Source organism: Corvus brachyrhynchos, unplaced genomic scaffold, assembly GCF_000691975.1.
Source record: "Corvus brachyrhynchos isolate BGI_N302 unplaced genomic scaffold, ASM69197v1 scaffold46, whole genome shotgun sequence".
In the NCBI taxonomy this organism is placed as follows: domain Eukaryota; kingdom Metazoa; phylum Chordata; class Aves; order Passeriformes; family Corvidae; genus Corvus; species Corvus brachyrhynchos.
The window spans coordinates 5,027,404-5,050,284 of NW_008238838.1; the positions used below are offsets into that span (position 1 = coordinate 5,027,404).

A 22,881-nucleotide genomic window follows, 5' to 3' on the forward strand; every position below is an offset into this window, starting at 1 on the left:
CCCGGCGATCCGCGGCGGGGCGGGTCTGGGTGCCCCGTCCCGCTCTCGGGGCCCCTCTGCAGCCCCCCAGGGCAGGGCAGGTTGAGGGGTGACCCACGTGCGTTCAGCGCGCACCGGGGTGAACTGGTTGTTGTTAGGAAGCATCCACCCCTTTCCTTCTAAGGAGTTTTCCCCTGAGCGCTGTGTTTCTCTTGGCTTTTTTCGTGCCTTCTTTTTTTATCCACTTTCCAGTCCATTTTCACCCTCGGGGGGTGGCTGCGCTTCCTGCCCTGCCCCGCTCCCCGCATCCCGCTCTCCCCTCGCCGGGGGCCCGGGAGCGGTCCCGGTGCGCTGGCTGCTCCCTGCCCCGCCGAGCTGCGGAGGTGGCCTCGGCGCTGGGAACCTGCCCAGGCCGAGGTGTTGGAGCCAAAGTCAGGCTCAGACCGGAGTCTAGAGCAGGCTGCTCCCACCCCCGTCCCGTGCCGGGATCCCCTTCCCACAGCACATGTGCTGAGCCAGGAGTCTCTCAATGGTTGGCGGCGTCGGTGTATTTGGAAGCCTAGCGACGTGAAAGGCTTGATGCTTCCCAGAAGCACAAGGAGCCACGGCCAAGACATTCCCAGGCCAGCCAGCGCTGCTGGAACGGGAGGCTGAGCCCACCCCGGGGCTGCCTGAGCCACCCCAGCCCTTTGTGCACCGCAGTCTGGCTGTTAGAGAGGTGTCTGGATGTTGTCACCGAGCTGCGGGGTGGGGTTGAGAACTTTGCCTCTCCAGGTGCACATGGCGGGGTCCTGGCGGGCTGGTGGGGTTGTTTTGGGGTGCAGTGTGCTGGTCTGGCTGCAGCAGAGCCCTGGCCCCGTCCCCATCCCCGGCTCGACGAGGGCTGGGCGGCGGTGGTTGGTGTGGGAAGGTGCTGGGCGCTGCTGGCCGTGCTGCTTCGTGCAGGGCTGGGGCTCTGCACCCTCTTTCTTCTCTCTGTGAAGAAGCCGGGGTGCGGGTGATGCTGTTCCGTGGGAGGTGGGGCGCCCCGGCTCGGGGATCCGTGCAGCTTCCCCGGGGAATAGGAGGGCAGCATGTGTGGCTGTGCGGCAGCAGGCGGGATCTGGCCGCAGCTGGTTTCCCTGAGAGGGGAACACAAACCCACGGAAACCTCAGGCATCCCACGTGCGGCTCCAGACCCCTGTGGTGCCACTCCTGTGCTCCGGGCCGGGTGCTCAGCGCCGGGGGCTCTGCGCCGCCAACGCAGCCGCACTTCTCGCCGTCTCCCCGCACACCTCGGCTCTGCAGGAGGCTGGCGAGGGACTGAGCTGCTCCCCACCCCCTTCCCCAGCTCTAAAAGCAAATCTTTGTTCTTGCGGAGCTCTGGCTGCCGGCCGGCTGTCCGCCAGCCAGATGGAAAAGGCGCGGGGGCTCTCCTTCCTTCCCCGCTCGCTCCCTGCAGACGCCCTCTCCAGATCTCGAGGTCTCCGCTGGAGCTGTGCCAGGCACTTGGGGTGGATGGAGCTCGGTGCTGCAGCTGGGCTGCTCCACGCGTGGCCGATGGATCTCCCCAGGTTCCATCACCAAACCTGCAGCTGCGCTGGGCACAAAGGAGGATCGCCAAGTTCCCAGAGTCTGCTGTGCCAGGCCGGCTGTGCCCAGTGCCTCTTTAGCGTGCCCACGCACATAGCAAAAGGTCTGGGAGCTGTAGAAGCGAGCCTTGTGTCCCCAGGGTTGTGGGGGACCTTGTGAGTGTCCCCTTGTGTCCCTCTTCCAGCCTGTCCTGGAGGAGATGGGCAGCAGCGAGCCCTTGTTCCAGGCAGTGTGGGGGCTGCAGCGACCGTGTCGGCCTCCTCAAGGGCAGTGGATGGCTGGGAGGGTTGTGTTCCTCATGCCAGCACCAGATGCCAGCCATTCTCCAGCTCTGAGCTCATGGTTTCGGTTGCTCCGCTGGCTGGTTGAGGGCTCTCATGCCGAGCGGGTCAGGGGGAGGACCAGCTGCTCTCCCAGGGGCTGGGTCTGCCTGAGGCCCTTGCTAAAGGTCTGAAAATGATAGAGAGGCCAAGTCTGGCCTGGTTGCCTGCAGTCCAGGGTGCCAGGGCTCAGCGGAGGGGCAGCAGGGACAAACCCAAGCCCCAGGCTCGCCCAGTTGTGCAGGTGTCCTCCTGCAGCAGGCAGCCAAGTCGTGGCCGTACAGGTGGGCAGCTGCTTTGTACTCTCAGCCAGTTTCCTGTCCCCAGTGCGTGCTTATCTCTGGGACTTTCACCTGTTTTTCCAGCACCTTCTTTGCCGTGCCGTGCTTTGCTCATCCCTCTTTGCCTAGTGCCAACTGTAATGCACTGATGGGATGGGCGAGGGCCAAAACCTGTGTTTTGGGGAGTTCTGAGGTGGCTGGTCCTGCACGCTGGGGCCTTTGCTGTGGCAGAAGGGCCCCTGGCTGCGTTCTGGCAATGTGCCACCCCATACCCACTCCAAACAAAGAGCGTTCTGTGGGCACGGCGCTGCCCTTTGAAGTCGCCTCGGTGGTGGCTGTTACAGAGCGGGCGCTATCAAGGGAGATGTTGACACAGCTGCTTCCTCCAAGCCTCTTGTCCCCAGCTCCCATACCTGGGCTGGCTCTGTTGCTTGGGGACAGACTATTGTCCCCTCTGCAGGGCCGTGTGCCAGCCCAGGGCGTGCAGACCCCCCTTTGCTTTGGCAGGGATGGTGGCAGTGACATTCCCAGCCTTGCTGTGATGCTGCCCTTATCTCTGCTCTGCCCGGCTGGGGCTGCTCTGCTCCCAATCCCTTGGGAAGCTGCTCCGTTCCCTGTCCTGGATCAATAGCCATTACCTTTCCCATCCGCTCTGGAGCAGGGCCAGCAGCTCCATTACTGCTGCGGGCGGCTGGGCTGGGAGGAAGGTGCGGTGCAGGGATGGGCAAGCTCTGCTCACAGGGGTGCTGTGGCTGGGCAGAGCTGGGCAGGGAGCAGAGCAGCAGCGAGGGGACACCTTGGGAATGCTGCAGGGATGGATGTTTGACTGCCAGGCTCCTGCTGGGGCAGCAGGGTCAGAGCTGTGCCAGGGCCGTGGTGGCTGGGGACGTGCTGCCTCCCAACGGTGTCCTGGGGACACAACTTCCAGGGGACACCCCCCTGGTGGGGGCACGACCTGTCTTGTCCCCTCTTTGGGAACAGGATCGCTGGCCTGAGCCCATGGGCTCTCTGTGGATGCTGAAGGCAGTGGGGTCCTGGCTGTCACTCCTGCTGGGCTGGGACACAGTGTCTAGGGGATGCTGGCACAGCTCTGCCCCACAGCTTTTGAGGGATGGAGATGGGGACAGGCCGTGCTCGGACAGCCCATTCTTCCCCATTCATCCTGCCCCTAACAGCAAATTCTGCCCCACAGCTGCAGCCAGCAAGCTGGAGATCTCCATGCCAGCTGTGGTGGAAGTGGAGATCGGGGGCACAGCCAGGATCGAGTGCAACTTCGACATCCCTGAAAATGCTTCCTACACCTACATCGACTGGTTCTACGTGAGTGCTGGCCTGGGAGAGCAGCTCTGGCTGGTGGGCTGGGGTGGCAACCAGCCCAGGGCTTCCTGCCGGGCTGCCCAGCCCAGCCTCGCCCCTCACCTTGCAGATGGACCGCAGCAACAGGCAGGTGAGGCTGTACCACGTCACGGCCAGCGGCGTCCTGGAGGATGACACGGACTACAAGGGGCGGCTGTCACTGGAGGAGGGCAAGGCCCTGTCTATCAGCTCAGTGACGGTGCAGGACGCCAGGACCTTCATGTGCCAGGTGGGAGCTGGCAGCTACGGCATGGGCGAGAGCAGCACCGAGCTCAGAGTCTACAGTGAGTGACAGGGCGGGAGGGCAGCATGGCTGGGCAGCTGCTCTGTGGGGCTGGCAGGGATCCCATCCGGTCCCTTCTAACACGTGTGGGGTGGCTTCTCTTTCCAGAGGTCCCCAAAACCCCTGAGATTGAGCCCAGCTCAGGAGGCATCTCCGTGAGGAGCAATGAGGTCCCAGAGGTGAGGAGAGGCTGCACACAGGTGACAGGGAGGCTCCCTGCTGACCCTAACCCATGCTCACAACTGTCTCTGCCACCACAGATTGCCAAGTGCTTGAGCAGAAACAGCTTCCCACCTCCTAACATCACATGGCACAAGAACGGGGAGCAGCTGCACCCAAAGGAGAACGGTGAGTTGGATGGGGATGGAGAACCGGCTCAAGAGAGGGGCTGGCACCCAAAGAACCCAAGGGTGGCTGGAACAGCGGCGGTGTCCCCTGCAGAGGTGATGATGCAGTCGACGCTGACGCGCGAGTCGAGCGGGCTGTACACGGTGAGCAGCGTGCTGTACGCGCCCGTCACGCGCGAGGACCGCCACTCCCGCTACCACTGCACCGTGCACTACTGGCTGCGGGGACAGCAGCACGCCCTGGAGTCACAGGAGGTCAAGCTCAACATCTTCTGTGAGTCTGGGGCTGGGGGAGCCGTGCTGGTGCCCTGCAGCAGGGCTGGGCACTGACCCTGCCCATCCCTGCCCCCAGACTCCACCAAGCACTTGAAGATGCAGGTGGTGTCGTCCTCGGCGCTGGTGAAGGAAGGGGACAATGTGACGCTGGTCTGCGAGGCTGATGGGAACCCACCGCCTGTCTTCAGCTTCTTTAAGAAAAACGTGAGGCCAGAGGGGGCCGGGGCACCCTTCCCTTGGCAAACATCTCCTGGTTGCTCCTTGTCCCCTGCCCGGAGGGTTCTGAGGAGGGGGATGCAGTGGCTGGGTGGCAGGGGGCCTGTGTGGGGCTAAGGACTCTGCTTTGTGCCCACTGTCTGCAGCTGGATGAGTGGCAGGATCTGTCGTCGCCAGAGTCCGAGGGCGGGGTCCTGAACCTGCACGACGTGAACAAGAGCAGCAGTGGCACGTACAGGTGCCAGTCACTGGACCTGGATGATTTGTCACAGAAAGAGGAGGATGTGGATCTTGTTGTGAACTGTAAGACGGGGGGGAATGGACCCTGTGGATCTCACGGTGGGTGCTTTGTTCCTCCTGCTCACCCTGCTCTGGTCTCCATCCCTCTCCTAGACATTGAAGGGGTCCGTGTGAAGATGGAGCCATCCTCAAACCTTCGCGAAGGGGATGACGTGAAGCTGAGCTGTGATGCCCACAGCCCCGTGGCCCTGAATTACCAGTGGAGTGATGGGAAGGTGAGCAGGCATCCCAGTTCTGTCGTGTTCAGGCTCAGCCTGGGCTTTGCAGCAAATTGGGCAGAGTCAGGAGCTTGCTCCATCTCCCCTGAGAGGCCAGGGGGAGGATTCCCTCTCCCATGGGCCTGCATTGTCCACCCCAATGTTGTCACTTCCTGGCCAGTACTGCAGGGAAGTCCTGTGCTTGCAGCCTCCCTCCCTGTGCATCTGAACCCCTTTGGGACGTGGGCACAGAGGGCTCATTGCTGGGGACATCCCTTCCCAACAGGGCGAGAAGGTGGGGGAAGGGAACCAGCTCGTCCTGAGGAACCTCACCTTTGAAACCTCCAAAACCTTCAGCTGCAAGGTGATGGCCCCGAGCGTGCCAGGGCTGGAGCAGAGCAAGCAGGTGTTCGTGACTGTTGAGGGTAAGACCTGGTGTGGGTGCAGAGTGACCCCTGCCTGCCCAGCACCCATTCCCTGGGAGCTGTGGGTGCAGAGTGACCCCTGCCTGCCCAGCACCCATTGCCCCAGGAGCTGTGGGTGCTGATGTCCCCTGCCCGCAGGGAATGCGCCGCCGCCCGCCCCGCCCCCATCCCCTGGGAGCTGTGGGTGCAGAGTGACCCCTGCCTGCCCAGCACCCATTGCCCCAGGAGCTGTGGGTGCTGATGTCCCCTGCCCGCAGGGAAGCCGCGGATCGTGGCCATCAGCTCCCCGCTGTATGTGCGGCAGGACGAGGTGGTCAACCTGACTTGCAAGGCCATCGCCTTCCCCCGTCCCACCGTCCAGTGGAGCATCAACGGCACGGTGAGAGCTGGAAGGGGCCAGGCTGGGATGTCCCAGGGGCTGCCCAGGCACTGAATCCTGCTCTGCCTGCCCTGCCCAGGCTCACGAGTACATGGACAACCAGCACATCGCCAGCAACCTGACGGTGCGGGTGAGCCACGACCTGCTGCAGGCGGGAGCCAAGTGCCGGGTGTCCAACACGCTGGGCGTCAGTGAGAAGCACATCCAGCTGGTGGGTGAGTGTCAGGCGCTGTCCCAGGACCCCCCAGCAGTGTCAGTCCCGGCCGTGGCCCCGGTGCCGGCTGTGCCGTGCTGCCGTGGGGCGGCTGAGCTCGGTGCTTTTCTTTCCCTGCCTTCCTGCTCTTCCAGATGATTCCATCAGGAAAGGTCAGTCTGCTGATGGTGTCCGTCAGGACACGAGTTATGCTCACCTCCAGCCTGGGGAGGGAGCTTGGCTGCTGGCTCTACACTGCTGCTCTCCCTGCTCCTCTCCCTGTCAAGCCAGGAGGGAGGCGGAGGCTCTGGCTCCAGCGGGGGGAAAGCTGCCTGCTTGTCCCCAGCGCGGCCACCAAGGGCAGCTTCTTTCAGCCCAGACCTGCTGGGCAAGGAAGCAGAGAGATGGCTGGTGCCTTGCAGGAATTCCTGATATCCACCCTGCTGTGGCACTGGGGGCATGGCAGCCTGGAGCAGAATTTCCGTGTTCCTACAGAAACTGCCCCAACAGAGCATTTCTGTGCTGAAATCTGCATCCTGCAGGCAGCTGGGGAAGCACTGGAGCTTTTTTGGGAGAAGGGGCCCTTTCCTAACACACAGGGGAAGCTGGAGAGGATCATGGTGGGACAGGCATTAATTTCTTCCTCTCCTTGTTGTGTTTAGATCAAAAGTCAACAGCAGAGAGCCAAGGGGTGATCATCGTGGCCATCATCGTGGCCATCCTCGTGGTGGCCGTGCTGGGCGCTGTCATCTACTTCCTGCACAAGAAAGGCAAGATCCCGTGTGGCCGCGCTGGGAAGCAGGACATGTAAGCACTGCCGTGGGGCTGGGGGTGCTTGCCATCGCTCGTGCTTCCCATCCCATCCCATCCCATCGCTCCAGCTGCTCCCTGCCCAGCGCAGAGCGAGGCGGGAGCGCGGCCTCGGGGGCACCGCGCCAGGGGCTCGGCGGCTTTTCCAGCTTCCCACAGGGCACTGCCGTGCAGGGAGGAGACAGCAGAGTGGTAGAGCAGCCAGGGGGGCTCTCCCTGGGCAGCGGCTGCGCAGCCCAAAGCTTTCTGTGAGCTGGAGTCTCTTTGACCCCAGCGCTCTGAGCCCTGGCCCCACTGCAGAGCATCCCCTGAGATGGAGCCCCAGGGCTTGGCCGGCCACGTGCCCTCCCGGGTATCGCAAACGTGTCTCAAAAATTGTCACCTCCCTCCCCTAGCACAAAGCCAGAGGCCCGTAAAGACAAGATTGTAGTTGAAGTTAAGTCAGATAAACTTTCCGAAGAGGCGGGGCTCCTGCAGGGCGCCAACGGCGAGAAGAGAGCCGCAGCTGACCAGGTAGGACAGAGCGCCGGGCCGGGGCCGGGAGCGCAGCTCAGGGCCGGGGCTGCACCCAGGTAATGCTTTGCTCCCCTCCTCCGGCACTGCCCACCCTGCACGGGCCTCCATCATCCATCAGCAGCGCTCGGGGGAGCTGTGGGAGGGAGGGGAGGGGACAAAGCCGGGAGGGGACAAAGCTCTGCCCCGTGGCAGTGCCCACTGCCTGCCCTACTTGGGCTCTGCCTCCTTCTGTGGAGCAGAAGCCGGGCTCCCCAGGGGCCTTTGGGAGTAGGAAGTGAAATATAAAGATCTCTGGCCAGAAGTCAGGGCAGCGGCTGCAGGAATGGGTGCTCTCAGCCAGAGTTCTTGGGATGAGTCTTTTGGGCCATGTGCTTTCCCCTCACCTGGGATGGAGCAGCTTTTCACAGTGTCACTGCTGGGTCACCACTGTCCGTGCCAGCCACAGGATGCAGCCCCTGAGCCCACTGAGGTTATATTTGCCTTGGGCCGGGAGAGAGCCCCTGCCTGGCTCAGCCACCCTGGGGTGCCCCAGCTGTCCTCCACCCCACCGTGTGTGCCACTGCCCCACCTGCAGCAGAGGATTTGGTTCGTGTTCATCCCTAACCGTGTGTTTTCCCTCCCCCTCTCTCTGTTTTGGCGGAACTGAAGAGCGAGAAATACATCGATCTGAGAAACTAGAGAGGAAACCTACTAAGTGCTTTCTTCCTTCGAACCTTTCCTGCTCTTGGATTGCCTTCTCCCACCCCTGCTCCAGCCCCTGGGGAGCACGGCCAGAGCCCACCCGTGTGTCACCGTGCTGGGCGTGCAGGGGCCACCTCCCTGACTCACCTGGCCATTACCTCAGCCCTGGGCTTGCAGGTGTTGCCTTAGCAGCAAAGCTGGACTCGCTTTACTACTCCAGAGAAGCCACAGCAATATTAGGAAGAAGTATCCCATTAATCCCTACTTGGTGGAAGGATTTGAGGCTCTTTCAGGTAATCTGTTCTGTACAGGTGTGGGAAGGTTTTGATGTGTTTTTTTTTTACCCCGACCTTGCTCAGAGAGGCTGGTGAAATTGGCTTTTGGGATGTCCGAGGCACCTTAGCTGTAGTGGAGTGCAGGTTGGAGGAGAGAGGAGTGGAAGAGGGGGTTTGTTAGAGAGCTGGTGAGTTGCTGAGAGGTTTTTGGTGCTTTGCTTTGCCTTTGAACTGTTCTGAGTCAGTTTAGCCCCGTGTATCCCGGCGGGCCTGTGATCCCGTGGGAGGAGAGGACCTGGCAGAGCAAGGAAGGGGTGCCAGTCTCCAGAAAGGCTTTAGGGTGTCTGGTTCGGAGCTGTGCTGACCCGAGGGGCAGGGCTCCCCTCTCCCCTCTGAACTGGGTTTATTTTAGGGACGCTGCACAGCTGCTGCACCAGCAGGTCCCAGAGCTCCCACAGATTTCAAATCAACAGTAGCCAGAGCCAGTCAGTGACGTCTCAGGGGTTTTTTTGTGCTCAGCCATTGCCAGCCCCAGGTCCAACTCCCCTCTGTGCTTCGGTGGCACCTCTGGCCCCACGCTGGGGTGGGGCCACGGGCAAGAACCTGCCTTGAGCTTCTGTCCCAGCCCTCCCCTGCCTCACCCCAGAGGGCTCAGCCCCTCCAGCCTCTCAACCACGGCCTCTGAGCTCTGCTGGCCACAAGCCTTTGTCCTCTGGGTGCCCCAGCGCTGTCCCCAGCACAGCCCTGACCAGAGGGGAGCCGTCCCCACCTGCTACACGTGGTGTCCAAGCAAAAGCTTTGGTTTATATATATTTTTGTTGGATTGTGTGTACATTTCCAGGAGTTTTGTTTGGTTTGGTTTATTTTTTTTTTTTGTCCGATACTTGCAAGGTTTTTTTTATATATGTGAAAATAAAGTACGGATTCAAAGCTGAGTGCTGGAGTTTGTTCCCACAGGCAGAAGGGTGGGAAGGGCATTCCATAATCCCACGGAGGTTCCAACAGGACACATTTATTATTATTATTATTATTATTATTATTATTATTATTATTATTATTATTGTTATGTATTAATTATATAATTAAATTATATAATAGATATAATATTATATATAAATTAAAAATATATAATAATTAATAATCATTATTAATAATAAAAATAATAATATTATTATTAGCAGCAGCCCCTATGGCTGCTAATACTACACTAATTACTACCAATGCTAATAAATCTATTTATTCTAATAAATAATCCTAGTTTTAGGTAGTAATAGGTGATTACACCACTGGATCTTACAAGATAATATTGTCAATAGAATTTAACAGTAGAATTTATTGATAATTGTACTAATAGCTAATGCCAATACTGCAGGAGATGATAATAAACACTAATATACTACTAATTAATGCAAAATATTGATGAAGCTAATAACCAGCCCCTGTCACTACCCTGAGAGGACAGCGGGCAAATGATGGGTGACACTGGAGGCCACTGGGTGACCCCGAGGCCTTGGGCTCCCCTGGACTGCACTGGCTGGTCCATTACACCAAAGTTGTCCCAGCTCATAATAATTAACCCCTGTGTCCTCATTTGACCCCTGGATCAATTAACAGAGACAAAAATGACTTCAAGTAACCCCAATGACCTCAAGTAACCCCGATCAGGCCCTCAAATGACCTCAAATGACCCCAATGACCTCAAGTAACCCCGATCAGGCCCTCAAATGACCTCAAATGACCCCAATGACCTCAAGTAACCCCGATCAGGACCTCAAATGACCTCAAGTGACCCCAAACAGAGACTCAAATGACCTAAAGTAACCCCATTGTAACTGTGATCAGAGATTCAAATGACCTCAAGTAACCCCTGTGTCCTCATTTGACCCCAGATCAATTAAAAGAGACACAAATGACCTCAAGTAACCCCAATGACCTCAAGTAACCCCGATCAGGACCTCAAATGACCTCAAATGACCCCAATGACCTCAAGTAACCCCGATCAGGGCCTGAAATGACCTCAAGTAACCCCTGTGTCCTCCTTTGACCCCAATTACCCTCATTTGACCCCACGGTGGCTTCTTCGAGGGTTTTTTCCACCTTCACTTGGCTCCCCGTGGCCCCAGTTGCCCTCACTGACTCGTTTTGGGTTCCCACTTGCCCCCTGTGTCCCCCTTCGTCCCCAAGTGAGGTCCCCTGGCCCCCAAATGTCACAGCTGGGCCTGTGTGTCCCTGAGTTTGTTCCATTTTTGGGCCCCTCCAGGCTCTGGAATGTCGGAGTGTGTGGCAGAACCTGGGGTTATTGTATCTCCTCTATGTGCAAAATACTCATCTATTGGTAGATATGAATAGGTATCAATGAATAGTCAATGAATATATTCATATATTCAAATATATTATTATTTTCTTATCTCTATTAATAGCACATAATAAATTCAAATAATTTTATTATTTTTCTTATATTATTTATTTATTTATTTTTATATATGTGTATAGATATTATTTATATATTTATTATTTCTAGAATTGTGATGCCTATAGATATAATGTGTGATTATACATAGTTTTAGGATTTCTATGCAGTAACTATAAAAGTCTGCAGAATATTCCCATGGATTCCCTTGGGTTCTCTCCCTGGGTGGTAACTTCATGTCTTTCTTGGTCCTGATGGATTCGAGCCTTTATTCATTGATTCTCCCAGAATATGTTTAATTTTGTATAAATCTTTCCTGGCCTCTGCCAGCACCCACAGTATAAATCTGAATTTAACAGGTAATTGTGGTAAATAATTATAAAATAACTCCAAAGTCAGACTGCAAAGGATCCAGGAGGCTGAAATCCTAAAATATTCTTTTTCCAGCACTCCCAGAAGCACCACACCACACACACCATATGCTACAACAAAGGAAATTTTATTTAAAAATAAAACTTTGTTTTGTTTTCTTTCTTACTGACACAGGTGAATGAAATCCCAAACAAAGAAGCTCTTAGTGGGCAGCATACAAGGATGGAAACAATTAATAAATAACATTAGTATAACCTCTAAACATTAACAATGCATCTGCAAACAAAATGAGGACTTTAAACCAAGTGAACCTTAAAGCTCAGCTACTCTCTGTAAGAATATTTACCTTCTGTTTTTCCTTATTCTTTACAGATCTGAAAGGATTAAATACTGCTATTATAATTTTATATTAATGACACTATTATACTTTTTTTTTTTTAAATATTTCGTGAAAATCTCAACATTTTTTAACACTGATATTTTACAAATTGGTATTTGCCATCCGTGAGAAAGAACAACAGTAACAGCAGTTCCTCCTCCGCTGGGAATTTCAAACAAAAAAGATTTCTAGGAGGAACTTTAAAAATAAATGTCCTTATTCCCCACTAATCTTTAAAGTGGCACCTTTGAGAAGGTGCCCTGGGAGTTGCATTTTTTCTTGCTCAACTGAAAATAAAAAAAAAACCCCAACAAACCAGCCAAGCAAACCACATTTACAGTAACGAGCCTGCCTCAGGATTAGCTACAGTAATGTCACCAGTGCGGTGCACGAGGCCTCATGCTGGGCCCTGAGCATGCCTGGCCCCCCAGGGGAGGGCTGGGGCAAGGACATGCACTAAAAAGGGAAAGATTTGGGATTCCTGCTCGGCTCCGGTGGCGCTGGAAATCACCGGGATCCTGCTCAGGAGGGCACCTCCCGCTTCCCACAGCTCCTGCTCCTCTTGGGAGTGTTTCCTGCTCCTCTTGGGAGTGTTTTCCACTCCTTTTGGGGACAGCTGCAGGGCAAACCCAGCATTTTTTACCCCAACCGAGCCCATCCCACAATGCTGACTTGGCCCCGAGCTCGGCACAGCACCAGTCCAGACTGGAAGCTCCACGGCTGAAATGCTACAAAACACAGTGTCAGAGTCCCAGTGACAATCACCCACCTCTCCTGCTCCTCCTTTTCACCCCTTCCCAAAGCAGTTCCGTGCTCAAAGGCAGCTCTGCTGCTTGTCCAGCTCTGCTCGTTTTCCCAGAGGGGCGGATTCTCGGATCCAGCCTGGCCATGCAGCATCCCCTTAAGAAAGGCACTAGACATTTGGGTTGTTTTTTCCTTTTTAAAGTAGCATCAGAAAGTTAATTTTCTTCAGAATAAAGAAGAAGGAGGTGAAGGGAAAGAAGAGCAATCAGTCTTGGGCTTAGAAAGAACAAGAAAATTCCACTGGCAGTGCCTGGATTGAGCTGGCAGAGCACAACCACAAGACATGGCCAGGACTCAGCTGCACTCAGTGGAATCAGCAAATTCTTAACGTGTCTAAGGAAGAAAAGGCAAGACTTAAGTTTCTTAAATCAGTTTGAGACATAAACAAGTGCACAGAAAGGACACATGCAGAGAAATCAGTGATACATGCCACAAAAGATTGCTCTCTCTAATCTCTAATACCCGGAACAACACCCACGGGAACATCTCTTGGCACATAGACCCCAAGGACAGGCCTGGAACAGCTCTGCCAAGCAAGGTTTCACTGAAATTACAGCCAGCCTGCCCTGAGGGGTTTGGAGGGGACAGGGAATCACTGCTCTGGTCACACACACGGGGCAGGACAAGAGTTAAGGCTTTGGAGCAGGCTGGACTCAGCTCTGCTCAGCCATGGCAAGAGTCACACTGACACACTGAGCTCACACAGCAGGGCAGACACCAAGCGGCTCCAAACCAACCCAGAGCCGAGTGGGAGTGTGAAAAAGAGGGAAATAAACCCCTCACTAAAGGGTTTTCACCTGCATCTCCAGGACAAGGGACTGTGTGGCTGCTCAGGGCCCCCAGCATGACACAACAGCCCTCAGAGCTGTCCCCTGCTCCTGCCTCAGCAGCACCAGCGCTGCCCTTGCTTCTCCAGAGGCTCCCACATGCCCAGCACATCCCACAGGGAGCAGGGCTGGCACCCCTGGCAGCTGCTCCGGAGGCACAGGAGGAAGAGCAGCTCTTATTCCCCTTCTTCTTCCCCCAGGCACTGACCCCACCTTGCCCACGGCTGCTGGGGGCTGTGCCTGAGCCCTGTGCCCTGCAGAGCACCCTGCCCACTGCCAGACCTGACCCCAAAACAGCAAAGGCTGCTGCTCTCTGAGCGTGGCAGATCTCCTCACGCTGTCTGAGAGTGTTTTCTTCCCTACAGAAAGGAGGGGAGTAAAGAGACACAGCTCAGCCTGCCTGGAAGCCACTGCAGCAATTCAGAAAGCTGAAACCTCTGCTTTAATTAAAAACCCACTTTCTGCTCTGCTAACACTTGTGAGGGCCTCTCTGCCAACTGCAGCCATCTGGCCCAGCCTCTGGATTCCTCAAAAGGCCAAACTGCACCTGACTGCCAGAATCACTCCAGCAATATTCCTTGGCCTGGTGACCCCTTGCTGACCTCAGGCAGATGCAACTAATGCTGGACATGCTCCAAAGGCCAAGAGCCTCTCAGGCTGTCAGGCTGTGATCTGTCTGTGCCTCCTGGATCTAAATCCTCTCCAAAGGAACCATCCACTCCTCCTGTATGAACAGAGTTAAGTAGCTGAGTAGGCAAGTCAGGTTTTTCCAATGTAACAGCTGAGTTCTGACCTTTAAAGCCACGTGATCACTTCACAAATACAGAATTTTTTTCCCCCAGGTCTGGTTAAACACCAGACCTAGCAATACCTTAGAGAAATGGAAATGGAACAGAGAGCCCTCACGTTCTTTTGACAGCCATGCAGAGAACTGCTGCACTTCTGTGACTGCAAAGCAGGTGAGATACCAACAAACACATCAGCTGCATCTACCAATTCCACAAAACACCCTGGCACGATGATGGCTCCTGCAAAAGCTCTCTGGAGGAGGTGAGGGAATGTGTGTGAAGGCCACTAGCCTGCAACAGCCACCATGCAAAGAAGATAAATAAAACATCCTATTTACCAGGTGCAACATTCCTAGGGCAGAGCAATGGGAGTGCCCAGTGCTGGCTGCTCCAGCCCAGCAGGGCCACAATCAAGTTTGAGCACTGAAGCACAAAATGCTCAAGGCTAAGAGAGGAGAAGCAGCAGCCCCAGCTCTTTGCTCTTGCTCAAATTCTTTCCCCCTGTCCCACCCCTCAAAACCAGGCCAAGCTCCTCCAGCTGCTGGAATCTGGTGCTGCCAGTGCAAGAGCACACACACTCGAGAGAAATCCAACTGCCAGCACTGCCAGGATCAAAATCCCTGACAAAAGCTCATCCTGCTCTCTCCAGGCAGCAGGGGAGGACTGGAATCAGAAGCAATAACTGCTATTATTACAGACAAGGGGGACAGGCCATGGCCAACAGGAAGCAATCAAATGATTCTTCCAAGGTCTCCTAAAAATTCCCAGCAGAAAGTGACCTTCCAGCTGCTCTAAAAAGCCTGAGCCAGACACACAGCAGCGAACAGACCCAAACCTAGTACCATGAACCACAGGACACACCACACCGACCTCGAGACTTTGTTTCTCTGAGCATCCACTTAAAATTCACAGCACAAAACAACTCCCCCCAGTCTCCAGGGCATGGGCTCGGGGATCCCTTGTCATGACACTTTCTCTACCAACACCCTGGAAATAAATCTGCTCTCTCAGACAAGAGGTAGGGGTAAAGGACTCCAAGACATACACTGTATAAAACACCGCTCCACTCCGTTTCATCCCACTGCTTTGAAATCTGGAACCACGAAAACCTGATAACTGATTCTCTTAAAGAGGCAGGACTGACCTCAGCACGAAGTCTCTAAAGGAACCCCCTTCCCCTTTGGTGCACAGCTGGGCAGCAGCTGCCCAGGCAGTTGGTCCACAGCAGCTCAGGTGTGGAGGTGGTCGTGTGCTATGTGGCCACGTGCGCCGGGGAGGAGATGGACACGAACTCCCGCAGAATATTCTTGGCCATCTCAATATTGTTATGTGCAATGACCAGAGCTTTCTGAATGTCCTGATATGAGTAGCCTTGGCTCATGAGGTTCTCGATCTCGCTGGAGAGGTGCAGGGAGGAGCTGGCCCCGCTGCTGGCTCCTCCTGCTTGGCAGCTCCCGCCTGGGAGCCGTCTGAAAAACCTGCAAGGAGAAACAAGTGCATCACTTCAGTGAAAAGAAGTGGAAATTTTGCTTGGAACAAAGCTGAGATGACATCAGGGGGATAAAAGGCACTTCAAAAAGCTGTCACTGAGCTCCGCCGCTTTCTCCAACCCTTTTATCCTCCCTCCCAACCTGCCCAGCTTCCCCTCCTGTGTGCAAAAACAGCTGTGGAGATTGGTTTTAATTAGCAGGTCTCATCAGGCTCATTTATTAAGACAAAACCTTATAAAAAATGACACAGGATCTATGTGTGTAAGCAGAGCTCAGATAGCAGCCTTAGAATCAGAAAAAATGACACCATGAATATTCAGTTCTTTACCAGACATCCCATTTCCTCCCAGAACCAGACAGAACCCCCCAGTTTAGCTGTCCAGTTTAGCTCCCTCACCTCTGTGTGCACAAACCCAGTCCCAACTCAGCCACCACAATTGCTTCAGCAACTGAATTAAGCTCTCTGAAGGGTCAGCAACTGAATTATGTTCTCCTTTTCCTCTGCAGAAGCTCTCCCTGCCTAATGGCAGATCAATAAAGCTCAGCCTGTTCTGCTTTTCCCTGAGTCATTCTGATGTGACACTGCCCTGCAGCCACATCATGCACTGCTGGGAAGAGGAAATAACAGCCAATAAACCAAACAAGTCACCAAACTCTCCAAGGAAAAACCACATTGTTCAATGTGCTCATCCAGCATCTGATCATTTCTGAGTTTTAACCTCCTGTATCATTGCAGAAAGCATTTTTCTGACAATCACAGGAAACTTTTCTGCATGGATATTTGACATCGCCTTAAAAAAAAGATTTATTTGTCTCCTGGAAAAAGTCCTCAGGGCACTCCACAGAGTTTTCTGGCAGCAGAACTGGAGTACAACAGACAAATCACGTCCAAACAATCCCTTTGTAAGAGTGGGCACCGCAGCCTGCTCAGAGAAGCAGCATTGTGGGGCCTTTCTGAAACACTTGCACTGAAAGCCCTGAGACAGAGAAGGCTCCTCAGGAATCAAATTCCCTGAAGCTTCCTCACTAACCACAACTCAGTCCAGCTCCCTCATCTTCAGAATTCAAGTTTCTCACGCATGAAAAGCTTTTTGTACATGTGAGAAAAAGGTCTGCCCACTCCTCTGCCCCAAACTGCCTTCTGGAATAGCTGCTTCAGCTTGAGCTGGATCAAGTTTCAGAGACCACGGGTCAGTCTGAAAGGACAACTGCTAAGACAGTTATTTTGGTAAATCATTAATAAACCAAACTGCAGGGTCCAACTCCTGAGAGCATAAATCTGCCAAGATGAATCCCACACCAGTCAGGCTTGCTTGCACCAGTGCCTTGCTTCCCATTTTCCACATTTTCCATTTCCCTACCCCTAAAGCAGGACAACAGCAGTGTTATTTCAGGGCTGTAGAAACAAAGTGTCAGTGATTAAGTTCAGTACTTCATCTGTGATTTGCTCTGTTCCTTTTTATCCCTTTCAGCCAAATTCTACACACACAGGGACAGATTTAAAAAGAGAAACAGGGAGCAGGGAGGTGGGGCAAAAATAATGAACTTTTCTGCACTAGGAAACTCTTCTCTGTGCTGAAGAAGGTCAGGGAAGTGGAATGGTGAAGCATGAAAAGAGAAGACTCACTGGGGGAAGGGGTTCTGGGTACAGGAGGTTCTGCCTCCAGAAGGAACATGAAACTCATTCCTGTTCCTTGGCAAATCACCAGCACATTCAGACTGAAAACCCCCAGCAGGAAGAGTTTCAAAGCTTCCTTAAGAGCTGCTGAGCAGGGAATAAGTCAATCATTATTCAGAAAGGCTCTTGGAGACACGAGGCTTTAGTTCTTCCCTCAGAGAATGTGCCTTGCAGCCAGAAGGACACGACGTCCTCTATTCCCCAGGGACAAAAAGCTGACCTTGCTGAGCCACTGGTCCCCACTCAGAGGAGCTGAGAGCGTCAGGCAGAACATTCGTGCCATCTGCAGGGACTGACAGAGCCACAAACTGTGCCAGGCCAGCCCTGCATCTTCCACTTGGAGCAGGGACACAATCCCTGGATGGTTTGGGTTGGAAGGGACCTCAAAGCCCATCTCCTTCTACCCCCTGCCACAGGCAGCGACACCTTCCACTGTCCCAGGGTGCTCCAACCCCAAATGCAACCTGGACTTGGACACTTCCAGGGATGGGAAATCCTGTCTCATGCCCTGGTACACCCTGGTACAAAAATATTCTATCCCCTGTAGTCAGCAGTGGATTAAGGAATATACTTTAAGCTGAGAAAACCTTCTCCTAACTGTGATTTCAGTCTGATCTACAAGCTTAAGGATTAAATGACCAAGGCAGTGCATTCCAAGCTATAAATCAAACAAAAGCTAAAATAAACCAAACAAAATACCTAAGAATCAGTGTAATTCTGCCTCATAAACCTGATTTTACAGCTTACATCCAAAATCTCAAGTGAGTGACACAGGTTTCAAACCGGCAGAGCCAGCCATTGGTACCAAGAGGAGACACAAGAGCTCTCTGACCTGTGACAGGGTCATTTTCCAAAGACATTCGGCTGAAGGCAGGAGTGGCATTGGAGATATCAGACAGTGTGCGACGAGCAATGGCAACGGGGAGTGGTGGCTTGGGGACATCATAACCATCCTCTTCATTCTCTGACTCCTCAGGGCCGTTGCTGGCAGTGGCTGCTGCCAAGTTCCCTTCATCTGGAAGAGGAGGCACATTCTGAGTTCTGGGACTGAGCTGTCTGCCGAGGCAGACTCTGTTCCCCCATTTCCAAACACTGACAGGACACGGAACTAAAGTTTTGCTGCTAAAACCTCACATTTAATGGCAGCATTTTCCAAAAGGGAATATTAAGTTAAAAATACTGGACTATTTAAGTAAAAATACCTGCTTCCCCGAGGACGGCACGGGAAAAATCCGATTTTCCCCGGAGTACGGCATGGGGGAAAGTCCGGACTGGATTTTTCCGGAGTGCGGAATGGATTCGGTTGGGGGCAAAACCCGGACTGGATTTCTCCCGGAGTATTGAACGAATTCGGTCGGGGGCAAAACCCGGACTGGATTTCGCCCAGGCGTACAGAATGGGTTCGGCTGGAGGTATGGATTTGGGTATGGGAGAGTAAAACCCGGGCTGGATTTATCCCGGAGTACGGAATGGATTCGGTTGGTTGCAAAACCCGGACTGGATTTTCTTCCCGGAATACGGAATGGATTCAGGGAAAAACTGGATTTTTCTGGAGTATGGAATGGGAATACTTTAAAATGCATGCACAGACTCACATTTCTACATCCATCCCAGCTATTTTAACAACAAAACCAAATGTTATTCCTTTAATTCAGCCTAAAATGCTGTTCCACTGGCACCAGCAATTCACTGTACCCCAGTCCCTCAGCTGTCTTTTAGCCACACCCACTCACCAGAAGTGCTGATGGCCTCGAAAGCAGAGGATGCTGCTTGGGAGCGAATGTTGTACATTGCTTCATACATGGAGCCCTCGGGCTGCTGGTCACAGTCCAAAACTCTGAGGGAGAGAACACATTCCCCTTCACACAGGTGACAGCGGCCACCACCTCCACCCTGTCTCTGTGACAGAGCTTGTGCACAGATTCTTGTTTGAAAGTGAAATCACCACTGCTCTGTGAAATATTTGTTCTGGAAAATGCTCTGGTAATGTTTACTGCAGCTTAAAAGAGTGAAAATGATACCATAAAAACCGATACCACCAAAAATTACATTTTAATAAGGGTTTTGAATTTCAGTTGTTTCTGCTCTCAAAAGGTTCCTGGCAAAGAGAGAGGGAAGGAAGGGGATATCTGAGTCCTTTAATACTGCACAAGAGCACCAGTCACATTTCCTTCATTGCTATTTTAGTCAAGGATCTGGTGAATATCACTAGGGGAATTCAGAAATCTGAGCAAGCAAAATTCCCACCCTGATGTCCCAAATGTGCTGCCCCAGAGCTGGGAGGAGGAAGTGCAAAACCATCCAGAATCTCACCGTAAACTCTGAGTCATTTCCAAAGGCATTTTGAGCTCTGGTTTTTGCGCAGCAGGACCTGGAGGCACCACAGGCAGAGAGGATGGTGACATGTACTCAGTGTCCTCATCACTCTCAGACTGCTCCCCAGGAGGCAGTTTTGGTACAGGCAGTGGTCTGGAAGCAGGAGAAACAAGATATAAAACATTTACACCAAATCTAATTAATATCAAGGTGCCCTTTAAAATCCACAGTCACCTCACAGCAAGTCTGTCTAAAGAGATAATTTGGTTTTCAGGAAGCAGCCCACAAGGTCACACTGGCACAAGGTCATTGTCTCAGGTTACAAGGTAAAATGTAAACAAAAGTATGCATTCCATCACCAGCTGTTAAAACTGGGTGGGGCAATGTTTCTTATCTCTTCCGTAACTCATCCCTGATAACACCCTCACCACTTGACCCATGGAATGACATCATCCCATTGTGAGAGGCTCCACCCAGGGGGAGGGGCCAAGCATTCCCACCTGGATATAATCTGGGGTTTGGAACAGCACACTCAGCCCTTACCTACTGGATTCCCAGAGGATAAGAGCTACACCTCCGGACCTTCTACAGGATCACAGCTTCAACAAGACCGTTCCATCTGGACTGCTACCACCACCCTGCCTGACAGGGTGTCAGGTTGTGTGCTGCCTCTGTCAGTGTTCTTGTACTATTGCATTTATTTTAATTTTCCTATTAATTTATGCTATCTTCCACTGGTTTGTTTTCAAATTAGTACAGTCATGATGCAAAAGGAAGTGATGATATCATGCACTTTTACATCACATAAAGCCCCACTCAAAAGTGAATTCAATAAAGAGCTGATGGCATCTGGAGCCTGACTCCTACTGCCACAGCCCAGGGGAACTCCCACCTCTCCCCACAGCTCTTTGGGATGCTGATTTCAGCTGCTTTCTCTTAAACTGTGTGTTTTGAATCTGTCAGAGTTTAAGACTGAAAGAGTTGTATCAGTTCTGTCCCTGGCACCAACACCCTGCAATTCCCACTCTGTAAGTTAGAAAAAAATCCCAGCAGACCTGGCAGCTAAGGAGTAGATGGCATTGGCGGATGAGGAGGGTTTGATTTTGGGGTGTTCACACTCTGAGCTTGCTGCTGGACCACTGTTGGAGCTCTGGAAGACAAAATTCCAAAGCAGGAATCAGAAACACCACAGGTCCCAGTGTAGCTGCAAAGCCACTCATTGAACAGCCTCTGTGGGAATGAAGCATCCTCATTTATTCCACAGCATTTACAAACACCTCAGAAATCTAGGAATTCTCTGACAGCCTTCCCTCAGTGAGGACACTGCAGGGGTTTTCCCACAGGAAGAACTTCACATGTTTTGAGATTTCAGTGGTCTTGGCAAATTCAGCTGAAACAGGCCAAGATGGGAGCCAAGAGGAAAAGGATGCACACAAGCACACACATTTGGAGACAGGATGACAACCGTGCACGTGCCACTTTCTTAGAAAATCTGGCTAAAAATGTGCTGGATTTCAATTGTAGCGAGCTGGAAGCATTAAAAGGAAAAATTAAGGAAATAGAATCAAGGAAAGCAAAACTGCCTGCAATTTCTTTTAGAGAACAAAATGTTGGACTACTCAGTACACTGGTAACAGTGTCCTGCACATGAATAGACCCAAATTTAACTCAGGTTTTACCCTGTCAAACTCATCACAGCTGATGTGTGTAGGTTTCTCGGGGCTGAAAATTGAGCAGAGTCAATCAGAGTTTTTCAGATAACAACAGAAAACAGTCTCAGCTTTTCAACACTGAAAGGTGAACACTGAAAGGTGAACAATGATCAGGCAATTGTGGCTCATGACTGCTGAAACTGCAATTTCAACCTTGCTCCCAAGAGGAATGAAAGCACTTCCCTTGCCTGGCATCCACCAGCTTCTTTCCATCTCTCCCTTGACAAAATCCCACTCCTCAGTGTGATAAGAAGGTGCTTTTCTCCCAGATTACCTCCAGCCCCCCCCCCCAGACCTACTCACCCCCGGGTTGTCCAGGCTGAGCGTGCTCCCAAGCCGGAGGCTCTCAGCCCTGGATTCCATCTGGGAGGGCAGGGAGAAGGGAAGCGAGTGCCGGTTGGACAGTTCTCTCCCAGCCCACACATCCCCGGGGCTCACAGCTGCCGCCGGGGCTTTGGGGATGGGCCTGGCTGGCCACAGGTCACCCTGGCGGTTGGAGGGCAGCGGGGGTGGCTTGTCCCTGGCAGGACAGTCCCCCGGGGTGCAGGGCAGGGGCCGGCGCTGCGGGCGCCCCTCGGTGCCCAGGGAGTGCGGCCGGTCCGGAGGCGGCGGTGGAGGGAGGTCCCGGAGCGTGGGTGGGATTGGCAAAGGTTTGTCCTTGTGCAGAGCACCAGGTGCGGCCTGCAGGGCACAGGAATGGAAAATATTGCTTAACAAAGGCAGCCCAGCCAGAAAAGATAAACAGGTGGGAGCAGAAGGGAGAGTTTTGGGGTGGTTTTATGTGTTTTTACAAGGAATTATCTCTGAGGATGTGGAGATATCTCCACACCTTCCGTACAGGCTTGAGGAGATAACAGGAACTACGTGCACTCCAGCCAGGCACTGAACACCCCAGATTCTTCTTCTTGAAGGAAAACATGAGTTTACAGCAGCCTTAGACTGGATTCCAAACAGAGCCCCCCCACTATTTAAAAAAATGATTCAATTGTGGGTTATTTGTACAAGTTAACATTCATCAGTCAGCAACGAGTATTCACAGAAATAGGTATTTTCTTCTGCTTGAACTTTCCTAATTTCATTATTTCATCCAAACCAGATGAAAAACTGCTGCTGCATCTCAAGAACCATTAACTTAATGCCACCAAGATTGTCCTACTGCCTTCTGCTGATCAATCAGAAAGCCAGTTAATTTCTCCCAGTCACACACATTGAATTCCTTCCTTCATTTTCTATCTAAAACAATGCTTGATGTAAAAATGAGTGCAGAAAAGTTGGGAGAGAAATATGATACCTTCTGTCTTAGCTAGAACAAAATACAAGGAAAATCCAAAGGCTACAGGGAGCAGGGACTGAGGCTGAAAACCAGGGAATATGATGGTAGTAACAATAATTTGGTAGTTCAGGATGCCAGTCACTCTAAGGGAGGCCGGACTGAAAAGGAAGAAAGTACTTGGGGACGTCACAGAGAACACACTGGGGTCACCAGATTGTTGTGCTCCCTGCCTGCCCCACCCAAATCACAGCTGAAGGGGAGAGGAGTGTGTCTGACCTTGGAAGTGGTGCCAGGGCTGGAGGCCCCGGGGGGGTTGGCCACTCGCTGCTGCAGCAGGTCCAGGCGAGGGGGCACGGGAGGGAGGGCGGCCTGAGGAGCCACCGAGAACGGCGAGGGAGGACGCTCCACCTGAGAGGGGACAAGGGC

At 53.1% G+C, this 22,881-nt stretch overlaps 2 protein-coding genes across 2 annotated transcripts in view; one reads left to right on the top strand and one right to left on the bottom strand.

Moving 5' to 3' along the window:
- Positions 1–3,343: 3,343 nt before the first annotated feature.
- Positions 3,344–9,341, top strand: MCAM (melanoma cell adhesion molecule). Its single transcript, XM_017738436.1, has 14 exons — positions 3,344–3,472; positions 3,579–3,792; positions 3,900–3,970; positions 4,052–4,139; positions 4,233–4,412; positions 4,491–4,618; positions 4,777–4,933; positions 5,024–5,145; positions 5,414–5,552; positions 5,810–5,931; positions 6,011–6,146; positions 6,787–6,931; positions 7,330–7,447; positions 8,099–9,341. The coding sequence occupies exons 1-14, from the start codon at positions 3,371–3,373 to the stop codon at positions 8,126–8,128; spliced, it is 1,752 nt and encodes a 583-aa protein (XP_017593925.1). The 5' UTR covers positions 3,344–3,370; the 3' UTR covers positions 8,129–9,341.
- Positions 9,342–11,296: 1,955 nt separating this feature from the next.
- CBL (Cbl proto-oncogene) overlaps positions 11,297–22,881 on the bottom strand; it is a gene marked incomplete at its 5' end in the record, with an annotated part of 35,231 nt that continues 23,646 nt past the window's right edge. Inside the window, 9 exon segments of the mRNA XM_017738365.1 lie at positions 11,297–15,429; positions 15,432–15,464; positions 17,987–18,169; positions 18,357–18,600; positions 18,880–18,991; positions 19,468–19,623; positions 20,526–20,620; positions 21,486–21,863; positions 22,732–22,863. Coding sequence (XP_017593854.1) covers positions 15,239–15,429; positions 15,432–15,464; positions 17,987–18,169; positions 18,357–18,600; positions 18,880–18,991; positions 19,468–19,623; positions 20,526–20,620; positions 21,486–21,863; positions 22,732–22,863 — 1,524 coding nt within the window.

Coding starts and splice junctions, on each gene's coding strand:
- MCAM (XM_017738436.1), top strand. CDS start 3,371: ATGCCAGCTGTGGTGGAAGTGGAGATCGGGGGCACAGCCAGGATCGAG. Junction 4,619..4,776: donor TCAGCTTCTTTAAGAAAAAC/GTGAGGCCAGAG, acceptor CACTGTCTGCAG/CTGGATGAGTGGCAGGATCT. Junction 5,146..5,413: donor ACCAGTGGAGTGATGGGAAG/GTGAGCAGGCAT, acceptor CCTTCCCAACAG/GGCGAGAAGGTGGGGGAAGG.